At 40.8% G+C, this 15,633-nt stretch overlaps 1 protein-coding gene and 1 non-coding gene across 4 annotated transcripts in view; one reads left to right on the top strand and one right to left on the bottom strand.

Annotated features, from left to right (window-relative positions):
* pop1 (POP1 homolog, ribonuclease P/MRP subunit) overlaps positions 1-12,346 on the bottom strand; it is a 30,899-nt gene extending 18,553 nt beyond the window's left edge. The window contains exons 1-5 of one of the 3 annotated variants that reach the window (XM_061819543.1): positions 11,995-12,346; positions 11,699-11,810; positions 5,303-5,434; positions 3,864-4,039; positions 3,572-3,736 (exon numbers count right to left, since the gene is read on the bottom strand). In XM_061819543.1, the coding sequence (XP_061675527.1) occupies positions 3,572-3,736; positions 3,864-4,039; positions 5,303-5,434; positions 11,699-11,807 (582 nt within the window). In that variant the 5' untranslated portion in view covers positions 11,808-11,810; positions 11,995-12,346. Of the gene's footprint in view, positions 1-3,478; positions 3,737-3,863; positions 4,040-5,302; positions 5,435-11,698; positions 11,811-11,994 lie in introns of all 3 variants that reach the window. The other 2 variants (XM_061819542.1, XM_061819539.1) reach the window with 2 other exon arrangements.
* A 2,913-nt stretch (positions 12,347-15,259) lies between these two features.
* trnat-cgu (transfer RNA threonine (anticodon CGU)) lies at positions 15,260-15,332 on the top strand. Its single transcript has one exon. It is a non-coding gene; the product is annotated as a tRNA-Thr (tRNA).
* Positions 15,333-15,633: the final 301 nt, after the last annotated feature.

Here is a 15,633-nt window from a genome sequence, read left to right on the forward strand (position 1 = left end):
CAGTGTAGTAACACAATGTGCTACAACATCCTGGGCAGAGGGCTACATACAAAGATGCACCATTATTCAGAACAATGAGAGCCCTTCAGTATAATACAATCTTTTGACATTTTAATATTGGTAGTTTCCACATCACATAGAAACAATCCCTGCATTAGCTGTACTTATTCTCTCTATCTGAACGCATGAGTTTGATTTTTAGGCTACCCTCCCCCCATTTATTTATTCAAAAGAGTCAATGCATCATAATGAATGCGAGCAACATTCCCTCTAATTTTTGACGTGTCTGAGCAAACACGCTAAGCTTGTGAGCGCTCCTTTTGACCACTGTGAGCAACATCTGGCGTATGCACTGTCCTCAGATCGGTGTTATCCGTTAAAGTTACATGCCTCATTAAAAGATTCAGAATGCAGCATTTATATTCCCATCACAACATTTTTTAGAACAATTTTGTGGTTTTGCAAACTTACAATGAAAATGACAAACAAAAAAATGTATTGCTATCCAAACCAAGCCAACTATGAACTGTAAATTTGAAAGGTCACTTCAAACTTAGTTTCTTTTTTTTTTTTTTATGAAATCAGACTCAATGATATCCACGTCACTTTTTCTTGGTGTAAACCTGAATTATTACTTGCAGACTATCTTTAGCAATGCATGTTGAAAGCTGAATGATCTTCCCAAACCGTTTTCAGGTTAATGTTATGTTGCCTCGTATATTTAAAATACCGAATTAGCTTTTTGTGCACTGTATTGTTTGTGGTTTCATCCTCGATCAGGCTGTGCCAAGGTGGAATTTTAACATTATACACCATCTCATCCTGCACTTTCTACTTTGGCTCCAGACCAGACCTCTTTCACTCAAAAATAAAATAAAATAAAAATCCCGTCCAGTTCTTCGATTATACACATACTCAGACATTCATTAAAGCAACAGCATTTCATTTTTTTTTATTATTATTGAGAGTAAACATAAGCACATGTCTAGCTCATCTTTGCGCTACGATGCCCAGACTGTGTTGGTAACTAAAGCACACTGCTGGGCAGTGTTTGTAATTATGAGTGTACCCCTTTAAGGGCGGAGGGGGCGGTGTCAGGTAAACTAGGAGGTAGAGTGTGTGGCCGAGGAGCAGCTTGTTAGAGACTGCGTGCTGCCGTGTTTAAAATGTTTTTTTTTTTTTAAAGATTTTTTTTTTAAAAATGTTAAAATGAAAAATCCGCTGATCAGTTTTCATGTGCACTGAGCGTGCGCTACAAGTGCACAATTGCGTAGTTCAGAGGGAAGATTGAACGCCAGTAAGAAATTTATGCAAGTCTAAATTTACATTTGCAGTCCTGTGCTTTACATTATGTTAGCACTACGGTACCTGGCTTTCTCTGAACACAAATATATGGAGTGGTTGAAGCCTTGTTTAAATATGTCATTTCTTTTTCGTATTGTGGATTAATTTTACAGTAACCATCAACTGGGAGTCGGGATTTGAGTTAAAACTTTTCTGATTCAGATTCTATTTTGGATACTGCTAAATGATGTGATTATCAGTTCTCAAATGAAGTTTGGGGGAGAAAAACATCAAGGTGACTTTAAAAGGAAAAAAATGCATTGGTAAACTAACATAACGCCTGGCATATATTATATTCAGGGCTCTCAGATCATAGAAGTTATAAAGTAAAAAAAAAAAAAAAAAAAAGTCTGCATTGTAAATGCACCGTGAACGCAGATTCTTTTGCAGCAAGCGTGTGATGCATGTTCGACTGCCCTCCCTAAGCATGCTTTAGGCTGTTTAATGTCACTCCAGTTGAGGTTTACTGCAAAACTAAAAAAAAAAAATTACACACATTGTTAGGCCTATCACAATGACTTAAAGACAATATTTTCCCGATAGAGGATATTAACACCTGTAAAATCATAAAAAATAAGGCCCAACCCTACTTTTTTTAAACTATTTTTAATTAGTATTGTTATTCCAATTTCATTGTTTGTTAAATTGTTCTTCTTTACTCAGTGATATTAAACCCTGTGTTTGAATTGAGATTTTGGAGCCAGGCTTACATGGAGCATTCTATTCCAATTATCACTTCAGAAGCACAAACCAAATGAAAATGCCCTATATAAACAGCTCAATCAGAATCAGCAGGCCAAATCCAAATGGAATTCCATTTTGTTTCACAATCTTCCTTACGCCAAACTGATCTGAAGTAGTTTAAAAACAAGTTGGTTACAAACAGTATCTCCATTGCATATGTCAGTCGGAATGACAATGCAGGGAAAAGCTGCCTGCATATTCTTGTACGACGTAAATGCACAGTGATAGCGTTTACCACACCATAAATACGGCGGCTCCCAACAGTGCTCGTATGCAATGGAGATACTGTTTGTAACCAACTTGTTTTTAAACAGTATAAAAACAATCCTAAGTAGTGTGCTAAATTGACAATCGACCTCCATTTTTATATAGTACAAGACATTCACAACAATCCGTCTTTTTTTTTTTGGGGGGGGGGGGTCAGAAATCCTGACTATTACTGTACACCTGATCAAAATAAATCACGTCAGAGTTGACCTGAAATTTTTTACTCAAAATGATTTCAATCAGATAAACAAAATGGAAAAAAAAAAAAAAGTCTCCATGTCAACCATGATCATGGGGGGTGCAGCTACCTGAAGAAGAGACTTTCTGCTGTCAATCAAATATACTTTGAATTTAACTGTGGTACAAATGCCTGAATAATGTTCGCCACTGAGGTTATGCTTAAACTGTTAAAGTTTTTGTTTTGTGATCATTGAGAAGTAACTCACAAAAATTTGGACCAAATAGCTGATGTTTTAAACGAAATCACCCTCGATGTACACACAGCACCTCAGATTACCAGAAAAGAACAAAAATGTTGAATTTTATTGCAGATTTAATCAAAAAGAAAAAACTTAAATATCATAGCAATAAGTAGTCAGACCCTCCATCCATCCATTTTCTGAGCCGCTTATCCTCACGAGGGTCAGGGGAGTGCTGGAGCCTATCCCAGCTGTCATCGGGCAAGAGGCAAGGTACACGTTGAAATGGTTGCCAGCCAATCACAGGGCAACCAGACACAGTCACAGTCACACCTATGGGCAATTTAGAGTCTCCAATGAATCCATGTTGTTGGGAAGTGGGAGGAAACCGGAGTGCCAGGAGAAAACCCAAGCAGGCATGGGGAGAACATGCAAACTCCACACAGTGGAGGTCGGGATTTGAACCCCAGTCCTCAACTATGATGCCAACGCTCTACAGCTGCTCTATCGTTCCGCCCGAGATAAGCAATATTCAAGTTGAATACCTCTGAGAGGGGTAAACTGACATATCTACAATGTTTTTTTTATATTGGTTTCTATATTGTGCAGATTTTCACTCATCACTGGTGAGTCTGGAACATAGCTCCATGATAAACGGGTTCACTGTTTATAAAATAAAAAAATTCTTGTGTGAAAGTCCATACCTGGAGCAGACAATGAGTGCTCATGGCTCTGTAGCAGGGGCGGTAGCATTTTAAGGTGGGTCTGTCCCCAAGGGAATAGCCCCACTTTTTTACCATGTGAAAGCGCTTGGCATGCCAAATGTGCGTCTCCAACCACACATTCTTTCTCTGTCGCCGGTTGAACTCCAGCAGCAGGTTTCCATGATGGCGACGAGCTTTGCGGCTCTTGTTCTTAGAGTGTGCCTTTTTTTTAAAGCTGCCCTGCAGGCATTTCTCCCTCTGTGGTCGGCCATAAAAAAAAAAAAAAAAAAAAAAAAAAAAGAATTTAAGTGAGAGAGGAACATGTGTTTGCAAAATTAGGTATAACAGAAAACAACAATGGGAAAGAACCCCTTCTGAACATTACCATTTTGTTGGCCATCTCTCTCAGCCGGCAAGGAAGACGCTTGGTGTTGTGGCTCATTGCTCTTCTTCTCATATGCTTTGGCAGCGCTCCAAAGATCTGACAGCTGCCTGTGGTCTTGGTAACAGCTTTCAGCATGGCTCTTACCTCTGTTGCCCTGGCCCTGGCAAAAACTCCAGCTACAGATACAAATTGGCACACGTGAGAGGAACATTAATTGCCGTTCAAACAATGCAAAAACCTCTTCTTACAGTGTGTCGTTAACCCTTTATATCTCAAATTGTTTTCTCTTGTTTTAGAATTGATTTTTAAGCAATCATTTTTTATGGATTTTGAGAGTACACAGAAAAGTCCAAATTTACAGATGTGTGCCTGCAGGGTGCAAATTGAGCTGCAACATACCAGGGCAGACTGAGGTCGACTGGAAAAGCAAACAAGGATGAGGAGAATGCCCCTTCAATGTAATGTTGTAGCACATTTTGCCATTTGAATATGCATTCTTCCTATGGAGCACTAAGTATTGTTACATCATTGACCAAAACACAAAACCTCACAAATCTGATCTGATCAAGACAGCATGTGTTGTGACTAAAAATATTCCCACTGAACCAGATTGGAGGTTTTGGTCAGATGACTTTTCTCTCAAGATTATTTTGCAGATGGACTGAATAGGAGCATCCATTGGGTTTACTTTTACATTTAACTAAGTGGGAGTGATGGCTAAACAGCTTTAAAGCACAACTGGCCTTCTAACTTGGAGAACTGTGAAAGCTGCCATAAATTGAGGTTCACTGTAGTTCCCAAATCTTAGGATGAGTACATCCTTTCTGATTAAAAGCAACAGACTGAAAGAATACAAGTACGGTAGTACCTCTACTTACAAATTAATTTGTTCCGGAAGTTGTTTCATAACCTGATTTTTTTCATACATAGAAGCGCTTTTTACATGTACATAAAATAGCCTAATCCGTAAGGGTTTTGGGGCCCATGGTGAAGAAAGAAGATGAAATATGCACTAGCGTGTGACAGCATGTGAAAACGCTAGAGTGTGATTCAGTGACGCTCGGGTGTTGAAGCGAAATGAAGACCATCACAGGTAAAACTTGATGTCCCTCCAAGCCAAAGGGATGCCAGCAAGCTGCTAGGCAATTACCTATGAGGAGAGAAGCTCTACTGCACCACTTTCGAACAAAGATATAGGATGTTTACGTTTGGTGGAATTTTGGGGCTGCAAATAGCAGAACCTGTTTTTGCCTGTTTCCTGAATTTTCCTTCGTAACGAGAGACTGTTTTTCCCGAGGAGGCGTTTCGTAACCTGAATTTCATAGAGGTACCACTGAAGTACATTGATTACAGTGTTGTTTAGAGCAAGGTGTAAATCATAATTAAACCTTTGCACATTAACTGTTTACTCATGTAAAAGAGAGGCGACGTATATTTACCAGTAATATACTGCGGCATCTTGTCAGCATAGACTCCACCATCTTTCTGGTGTCCACGGACCCACCCAGTCTGTTGGTTGGAGCTCTTCTTTCTTACTGGAAGTTGATCAGATGGACCATCACCACCTCCACCTGAAGGGAAATGTTTACAAGTAAATAAGAATGTTGGTATGTTCATAAATCCATCATTTTCTTTCGATTTCAATAAGGTGGACATCCTGAACTTCGAATTAGCAGATGTGCACCAAAATCACGCATTTGATCGTTTAGTGTAAGGTAATCCTTCTCTACTGGCCAATGACATTCCTGGGGAATCATTTTACCAACTTGTTTTAGAGATTTTCATTTGAAATTAAATTTTTTTGTGATTCGGACAATGATGAAAATGTTCAACATCCAAAACTCATGTTCATAGGATTTGGACACATTTGAAAGTTGGCCTGTCACAATGATTTTTCAAAAAAGGTATATTTTCCCCAAATACGACCAGTATAACCATTGTATAGTTTTAAACACTGAAATCAAGTGAAATAAGGCCCTCACTTTAATAGACCACTTTATTATCCATTCATCCATATTTTTAACGCTTATCCTCACAATGGTCATTGGTACACTGGAGCCATCCCAGGTAATTTATTTTTTGCTTTTAAATCATTTTTGTGGTTATTGTTATTTTTAACGACTTATAAGCTGTTTTAAATGAAGTCTAAACCGGAGCAGCTGAGTGTTGCCGAGATGTTTCAACACGAACAATGAAGCTGTTGAGGTCCTCTGCCAATGACTCGCTTGTGTCTCCTAGTGTCACATAGCCTCTGAAGTTTGTGAAGCTTTGACATTTGCTGTAGTCACCTACTGGCAGAGTAACATATCCCAGTGAGGTTACCCTACACAACAAACTGAGCAATGCTTTAAGTGTCTCCTGTGTGAATCTACGAGCTGCACATGGAGTAAGGCTGTGGACTGAGCCAAAACCGGCAAGGGTCTACCGCTCCACCTGCATCCCCTGAGCCCACTAGTGACTAAAAACCTCCAACTCTGTCAGCTCAACGTGAGCCGTGTACTGGCTCACTACAACAATGACCGCATCCCGGATGTGGAAAAACATTGATCATTACATATAAATCAAAGGGGTCAATATACAGTGCTGTGAAAAAATATTTGCCTCATTCTCAAATTCTTATATATTTGCAAAGTTTCCTCATTTTAAGCTCAAACAAATGTAAACAGACAAATATAACAAGTGAATTTGTAAAACATGCTGTTTTGAAATGCCTTTGATTTATTAAGGAAAAAACTGTTACATGGGCTTCTGTGAAAAGTAAACACCTGTTAATTCAGGAATCAATTACAGCTAATCACAATTTTTGGTTGACTTTGACTGCTCACATGAGAGCCTGATTGCCTCTACCACTGTTCAATCGGATTAAAAAAAAAAAAAAGAAAAAAAAAAAAGATTGTCCCAACAAAATTATGTCAAGACAAAAGATAGATTTAAAAAAAAAAAAAAAAAAAAACCAGCAACAAAATATTTTCCAAACTGGAAACAGGGTATACTGACTCTCCCCCGTCTCAGTACCTGTAAGGTGAGTTCACCCCAGTGTACGACCCTCCACCTTCGGGTGGTCGGACAGGTCCTAACTGAGATCCACTTAAGAGTTTCTAAAGTCTCTCGATGTTGGCTAAAACACCTCTGCAATATCACATTGAGGTCAGTCAGTTCAGTATAATACAGTAGCAATTAGGTTATAGGTTAAACTGTGTGTGCTGACTTTATTTTCTTTTGGAGGGATTTGTATTTAAATGTGTTTGATTCATTTGTTAAAAGGAAATACTTTTGTTTGTTGATTTATTGTGGTAACCTGGGGGTGGGGTGAGAATAAGGACAAAGGACACAGAAAGTGAATGGTGGACATTTGTCAAAAGTTGATCAACGTGTTCGAAAAGGACTTGAAAGTTCAACTGGGATAGTGTGTCATTTGAGTGGACTACTCAAATCACGGCTCAATGTGGTGGAGTCAGCCACTACCACAGGGGCTAAACGCATGCATGGGACTTGGTTTGAGTGCTAGCAACCAGCTAATGCTAGCTAGCAAGGCCTGTGTGTTGGAGCACGAGAGAGAAGACAAGGGCGCTAGCAGGATTCATACTCAGTCTGACCCAAAAAATGTCAGGGCTTTTTAGGGGCATTCTTAGGGGCTGACATGAAAAATTTAGGGCCGACACAGAAACCCAATGGTGCCATCAACCGTTCTTGGTTCATCAAATGTTCCAGTACCTCAGTACCTGTGACAGTGATCACCTATCACCCCTTGTGGTAGTTCTCATTGATATGACCATTGTCAATGTCTTCACATAACAGTCTACAGAAAAAGAGATTCTAACTACAATTGCGACTATATACACAAATGTCTTCTACTGATGTCTGTCTCAGCACCCCTACTCTAGCTCCTTGAGCCTACCCAGTGCCTCCTCTATTTGTTGCTGCAGAGGTGCCAAAGTGGCTCTCATGTCCTTTGCTCTGCCTCTGAGTGCATTGGCCCCGGTGATAAACCTCAGATTCCTCTTTGCTTCTGCCTCCTCACACAGACTGTCAGCCTTCTCAATAAGCGTAGATATGTCAGTCTCTATTCTGGCTTTGAGGCAGTAGAGATGAAAAGTGGGCATCGATGCCAAATGGTGCCAGGTACGAAGTCTTCCTTTCCCCACAGTGGTAGTTGTTAGCAATGTCACTGTCTGGGAACATGACTGCAAACACTCTCGAATTATTTTCACAAGATTTGTAACTGTAATGGCTGCAGATCACTTTCTAAAGTCCACACGATCTCTGCCTTTAACGAGTACGTCTTCGTGTATTGAACTACGTTCATAAAGCCTGACTTCCGGCTGGCTGAAGTCGATGACTGGACAACTGTAGGTGCGCATTAGGGATCACAAAAAAACGCTTACTTTCATAACCGGTTTTAACTGAACAGCTCTAGCAAAAAAAACGATTAACCGGTTTTAAAACAGGTACCATTGTGGTGTTTACATAATTCACCCGCGGGACCTCGGGTTGGGGTGCGGTGTTCCGCACGGACTGTTTTTGTTGTTGCTCTTCCGGAGTGACGAGTTCAAAGAGTTCCGCCAGTTATGCGAGTAGTGTTTTGATGTCTGCCAATAAAACAAGTTTTGTTCCTGTGTCCGACACTCCGCCTCAGACTCCTTTTCTCCGGCGCTACACCATCGATCATTAATTTACTCCGCGGTAATGAGGTAGTTTGTATACAATATTGACAAACAAGCTTGTTGAATGTGGCTTTCAACAATGTACTTGTGTAAGTTAAATTTTTGTTATTTTTCTTGTAAAAATGTTTTAATGTTAACATTTTTCTTTCGGAGTTTCAGAAAGGGCATGAAAGTATCCCAAGAGTTTCCTCGATGCCATGTTTGATGTTTCTTTGATTTAACTGAATGTTCTTTTGAGTCCATCTTTACTCTAATAGCGAAACTTGAAAAAAATGGAAATGATGTTGAAAAAAAAAAAAAAAATAGCGCAATGTGGAGTACCGGAACCGGAAGAAATGATTGGAAATTTTAACCGATTTCGAAAGTCCGATTACGGTTTTTAAAAAAAAAACGAAAACTGGTTATTTGTAACCGGTTGCGATCCCTAGTGCGCATGCACTGCTCGTACCACTGCCTGAAGTTGATGCTTCACTATCTTGATATTTTAGAAACAGATTCATACCAACGGAAGATGAGAGAGAGTCTTCGCCAAATCAGCGTGTCTCCAGCGCTTTGACGCCCATCTTTTCAAGCTGGTAACTCTGCTTGCACAGATGGCAGTAAAACATGTGCCGATCTTTTGGATCTCGACGGACCCAGCTCCCGAACTCCTTACTTTCAACCCAAGCATATTGAAAAATGCACTTCCCCATGATACAAGTTGGATCGATGAAAGAACTACGCTACATCGTAACTAAGTGAAATGCCTACTCACGGAAACAAACAACGGAATATCGACAAGATGGCGACAAGTCGTCAACACGGTGACTTTCGTTGACAATTTCCAGCTGTTTTGGACGCCAGACGAATCACTATTTTTTTTAAATAAAATTAATTTAAGGCATTTTTAGGGGCTTGACCAGTTTTCGCGTATTTTTAAAGGACTTTGAGGAACCCCTAAATGTACCTTCAAAAATTTTGGGGTTTTTAGGGACTTTTAGGGCCGCGTGCGAACGCTGGCTAGTGTCAAGCTATTGCGGCTAGCGAGGCCTGTGTTTGGACTTCAAAAGTAAGAGAAAAAAAAGACGAGGACCGTGGAGACGCTGGACAGAGGAAAAAACATCTTCACCTGTCTTCACTCCTTCCTGGGGAAGCACCGCAGTGATATTGGGGTTGTATTTCATTTGCTTTGCCGGTTAGATTCATTTTTGTTTGGGCCCTTAGCTTAGGTTAGCCTAGCTCACGTGTGCAGTGTGTACCTGTTTTGTTCAATTTATTTACCAAATGACTGTTGAGTGAAGAGATTTGCTTTTCTAACCTTTGTTATTAAATGTTCACACTTTTTGTTACATAATCAGGTGTATTATTTGACTATCTGCAAGACAGCTAGAAGTGGGGAGTTTATGATAGGTGGGTTATCTACATTAGCTAACCTTTACTCATAAGGGAAACATTATTCCAGAGACTTTTGGTAGAGAATTGACCCCTCTGTACAGGGCACTTAACCACGCCTCCTGAAGTGACGTCACGCCACGTGCGCTGACGTCAGACAAACAATTGGGAAAAATATCGGCGCAGCAAGGAAGGAATAGAGCGAAACTGTCCGAATTACCGGCTGATTTCTCACTCGCATTCTTAGCTAACAGTGAAATATCGTTGAAAAGCAGACAGCAGGGTTCAAGTATCTCAGCGAGGGGTATTTCAATGGTATTTACATGCATAGACGGAGAAACCATTGATATTAGCGCGAGATCTTTCCAGAGTCAGAGGAAGACCGAGAAGCCACATAATATATTATAACCCAAAGACGAATTCGTCATTGACAGTTTCCTATTTTCGTGTTACATATCACACTTGTGCGCAGAATCTGTATATGTATCTGTGTAGCCGTTTGTGAACCACCGTATGAAGGAAAAGAAGGCGAGGCTTGATTTACGAGTTGTTTCTCTCGTTTTCTTGTGTAACGTCACGCGCTCCCCTCAATAATTATTCTTGAATTAGTGCCGAACCTACACAAGTCCCGACAGAGTACGACAATCACTACTTTAGTGTCCTCAAACATCCTTCCTTCAGTCTTGGTGTCTCTGTGCACGTCGAAGGCTTTTAGGACTGCCAGTCCCGTTTAGCTTAGCTAATTAGCCGCGAACAATGGGACACGTTTGTGCAGTCAGATCATCGCAAAATATCGCTCAACACAGATCAAGTGTGACAATCATTCACACGTAGCTATATTTTGCAAGCGAAGAACTGCTAATTCATTTATACGAGACATGTATTGAAAATCAAATTTAGGGTTTACCTTCGTGGAAACATATCTGTTCCGGTTGATGGATTCAGTTGATCATGCGGTCTTCCTCAAAGTTTTAGCCATCAAAGACATTTTTCGTACTCTGTCTTCTGTTCCGGTTGATTTTAGATGGATTCAGTTGATGATGCGGTCTTACACAAAGTTTGATCCATCAAAGACATTTTTCGTACTGGGTCTTCGGTTTTGGAAAGGGTACGAATTGAACTCCACCAACTAACCTTTCAGGATACCTGTCGTCACTATTATAAAGTCCGTGACTACACCTCTTAACCATATCTATTGTTAAAGAACCCAAATACGCGATAAAACGCCAACAGAAGCTATACTGGACCATCCAGCCAGCGTTGTCTGAGATTTGAGTCTGAGATTATGCAGCTCTCTGGCCTCTGATTGGTCAGTGACACGGATTGCTCAATATGCACAGAGGGGTCAATTAAATGCACAAGTAAAGAGTAAAATTGCAATAGACATTTAGAGTAGTTACCATTGAGTTAATTTATTAGTTTCCTACTTTGGAGTGATGAAAGTACTCAGGTGGCTACCTCGTCGAGGTATTTTATACAAAAGAGGTGCTACAATTGGCAGGCCAAGGTGATGGCCCACCTTCCAACTTCAGGGGATCACAATCCTCAGCCTCCTCACAAAAGTCAATTCAGGCTTTATGGAGAAAAGGGTGATTGTTATAGTTATTGGAACTGGTACAATGACAGCGAAGATGAAGTGAGAGAAAGGTGACAGAAATGAGACTAAATTGTAAAAAAAAAAAAAAAAAGCATGCGTTTAAATCTCAGTAACATGAAGAAATAACACAAAAACGTAGCGCGTAAGAGAAACAAAACCAGAAACTATTACATTAACTTGGTTCTCGAAATTTAAAGCGTTACCGTTGGGATGGGGAATGTCCTCCTCACCAACACGCTCGGACACGAACTGCACACTGGAGGGCTGGTTTCTCAGTTTCTTCTGTCGCATTTTGACTTTTGCGGCAGACATTTTCTGTTGAGCATGAAACAATTTAATTGCTAAATCACCAAGCGGGCGTTCTGATTCCTTACTACACAAACCAGCTAACCAAAAACAGACTTGTGCCAAACCGACAACGTTATTCCAGGTAGAGGCGGCAAAATAGCTTATTGTCGAACAAAAACGCAATGAAATAGCATTATGGAGCTACATTTACCTCAGTTGATGCCAGGGATGGTGTTTCAAACGTGGTTTTGTCCTGTTGACAAGCGAGATCGTCAGCATGCGAATCTCAGAGAAAACGTGCGAGTTTAGTTCCGGGTCTTTGGTGCGTGTGGGAGTTGTAGTTTATATGCGCAACCACATTTATCTTAGCGCCGTTGGCACCTTTGCATTCTTTTAATGTCCCTGTTTTTAAGTTTGTTTTTGCTATGTTTTATCACATAAATTATTGAGCCCACGCGTTTGCTTGTAAGAAAAATGAGATTACCACCAACACGTGCAAATTTAGTTTGTGCCGAAATAGTTCTGAGTTACGATTTATAATGCCTGACGAGGTGATGTTTTACGGTAGTGGAGCTGTGACTCGTGTGACATCAAATATCCTGAAAAAAATATACGTTATTCAATTATCCTTTCGTAGCCTACAACAAGATGTATGTTCAATATGAAGCACGCGAGTAACTCAACATTATTAAATCATAAAATAAATCTACAGAATTCAACGTCAGTAGAATTTGCACATGAAACTCGAAGAGCTGATCGATGCAAATCTGAAATGCTGCAGAATGAATTAAAATGTTGAAAAAGTATAAAGTGAGTAAAAGTGACAGCATCTGAATTATTTATGTGTTAATCATAAAAAGGCGACATGGTGGGGCAACTGTAAAGCGTTGGCTTCACAGTTCTAAGGACCGTGGTTCAAATCCCATCCCGCCTGTATGGAGTTTGCATGTACTCCCTGAGCCTGCTTGGGTTTTCTTGCGGCACTCCGGTTTCCACCCACATCCCAAAAACGTCCATTAATTGGAGACTCCAAACTGCCCCGAGGTGTGATTGTGAATGCAACTGTTGTCTGTCTCTATGTGCCCTGCGATTGGCTGGCAACCAGTTCAGGGTGTACCCTGCGGCCTGCCCGTTGACAGCTGGGATAGTCGCCAGTACTCCCATGACCTTTGTGAAGATAAGGGGCAAAGAAAATGGATGGATGGATGGACCATAACAATAACAGAAAAAAAAATTTGTTCAGATCACCAGTATATTTAATTAAAAAAAAATATGTTATTTGCAGAATTATAGAACCATGTGGTGGAAAATGAGAAAGCAGGAGTGTTGTGTGGTTTTTCCAGAAGAGGTGAAACTAGAGAAGCTTCCAGAAGACAGGACCACTCCAGTCAAGATGATCAGAGACACAGGCAGGAGAGTCTTTGGCCTATCTTCTACAAACCCAATTCCAATTAAGTTGAGACGTTGTATTGAAAAAAAAAAATGAAATGCAATGATTTTCAAATTGGAATTTCATGGCTGCAGAATGTTCTGAGCTGGAATAGGGTCATGTTTACCACTGTGTTACAGCATCTTTTCTTTTAACAACATTTAATAGATGTTTGGGGACTGAGGACACAAATTGTTGAAGCTTTGGAGGTGGAATTCTTTACCATTGTTTCTTGATGTAGAGCTTCAGGTGTTCGATACTCAGGAGTCTCTCGTCATATTTTACGCTTCATAATGCGCCGCATATTTTCATTGGGAGACAGGTCTGGACTACAGGGAGGCCACTCCAGGACCTACACTTTTTTTACTACAAAGCCACACAGTTGGAACATGTTCCTAATCTAGTTTGGCATTGTCTTTTTGAAATTAGCAGGGGCATCCATGAAAAAGACATTGCTTGAATGGCACCATTTATTTCTGTAGTCTATATGTAGTATCTTTCAGCATTAATGGTGTCTTCTCAGATGTGGGTATTATCCATCCCGTTGGCACTAACAGCCCCATACCAACACAGATCCTGGAATTTGAACTTTGTGTCCATAACAGTCCAGATGTATCTTTTCCTCTTTGATGAGGAGGACACGACATCCAAAATTTCCCAAAAAATTTGAAATGTGGACTCGTCAGACCACAGAACACTTTTCCACTTTTCATCAGTGCATCATAGATGAGCTCGGGTCCAGAAAACCCAGCTACCTTTCTGGGTATTGTTGAGAAATGGATTTGGCTTTGCACCGTAGAGCTTTAAATTGCACTTACGGATGTAGCGCTGGACTGTATTTACTGACATTTGTTTTCTGAAGTGCTCTTGAGTCGATCTTTTACACAGTGATGTTTGTTTTTTGATGCAGTGCCACCTAAGGGATTGAAGGTCCCGGGCATTCAATGTTGGTTTTCGGCCTTACATCCAGTGATGTCTTCAATGCAGACCAATGGGGGCACAAGCCAGTGCAATCTGTAGGCCGGTCCAAAGCCCCGATAAATGCAGAGGGTTGCGTTAGGAAGGGCATCCAGTGTAAAACTATGCCAAACAAATATGAGCGTTCATCTAAAGCAGTGGTCTCCAACTCAGTTCACCTCGGTGGCCGCTGCAGGCATATTCTAGCTGAGGCTGGGCCACAGCGTCGGTGCACATGCACGCAATTTAAATGAGAATATTTAAAAAACGTCTGTTTATTTATTTTATTTTTTTCAGCACAAAATAAGATAAGTGAGGAACCTGGTCTAAACAAGTTGTGTGCAAAACAACTCAAGAAACTCCATGGCAACACTACGAGAACTTTCACTCAATGAAAAATGTTTCTCTGGTCGCTCATCAAGTCTTGTCGCTATCACACCCCTGAGAGCCACAACCCTACCGTGATTGGTAGGTTCATCAGCTGCGCACATAACACTCTAAAAGTGCCATTCATACAACTTCAGGAACTCACTATCATTTAACTTTCATAGGACGGTGGGAGCCACAAAATATCATCCTGGGGACCGCAAATGGCCCGCGGGCCACCAGTTTGAGACTCCTGATCTCAAAGAATATCATACCGAATTGGTCGTGGCTCGGGTGAACAACGCCCGCCCGGCATCGTTAACCTGCAGGGCCTCGGTGGAAATTCAGCTACTGTGAAGACAAAGAAGAGGAGGAAAGCAGATTCGTTGGCAGAAGAAGAGAAATGCACAGAGCCTACAACTGAGTGTAGGGACTTTGAATGTTGGGAATATGATGGGAAAAGATCAGGAGTTGGTTGACATGATGATTAGGAGAAAGATTGATATATTGTGCATCCAAGAAAACAGGTGGAAAGGTAGTAAGGCGAGAAGTTTAGGAGCAGGGTTTAAATTATTTTACCATGGAGTAGATGGGAAGAGAACTGGAGTAGGCATTATTTTAAAAGAAGAGCTGGTTTAGAATGTCTTGGAGGTGGAAAAGAGTATCAGATCGAGTGATGGGGCTGAAATTTGAAATTAAGGGTGCTATGTATAATGTGATAAGAGGCCCCGCAGCTCAGTGGTTAAAGCAATGGTTTCGTAAACCAGGGGTTGTGGGTTCGCATCCCACTGGGGCCTCCACTCCCTGAGAAGGGTTGCATCAGGAAGGGCACCTGGCGTAAAAAAATTGTGCCAAACATATATGTGCGTTCATCTGAGATGACACGCTGTGGCGACCCCGAAAGGGACAAGCAGAAAGAAACTTACTTTATGTATAATGTGTTGAGCAGGTATGCCCAACAGGTAGAATGTCACCTAGAGTTGAAAGAGAAATGCTGGAAGGAACTAGATGAAATAGTTCTGAGCATACCAGATGGAGAGAGAGTTGTGATTGGTGCAGATTGTAATGGACATCTTGGTGAAGGAAAGAGGGGCGACA

Source organism: Syngnathoides biaculeatus, chromosome 5, assembly GCF_019802595.1.
Source record: "Syngnathoides biaculeatus isolate LvHL_M chromosome 5, ASM1980259v1, whole genome shotgun sequence".
NCBI lineage: Eukaryota > Metazoa > Chordata > Actinopteri > Syngnathiformes > Syngnathidae > Syngnathoides > Syngnathoides biaculeatus.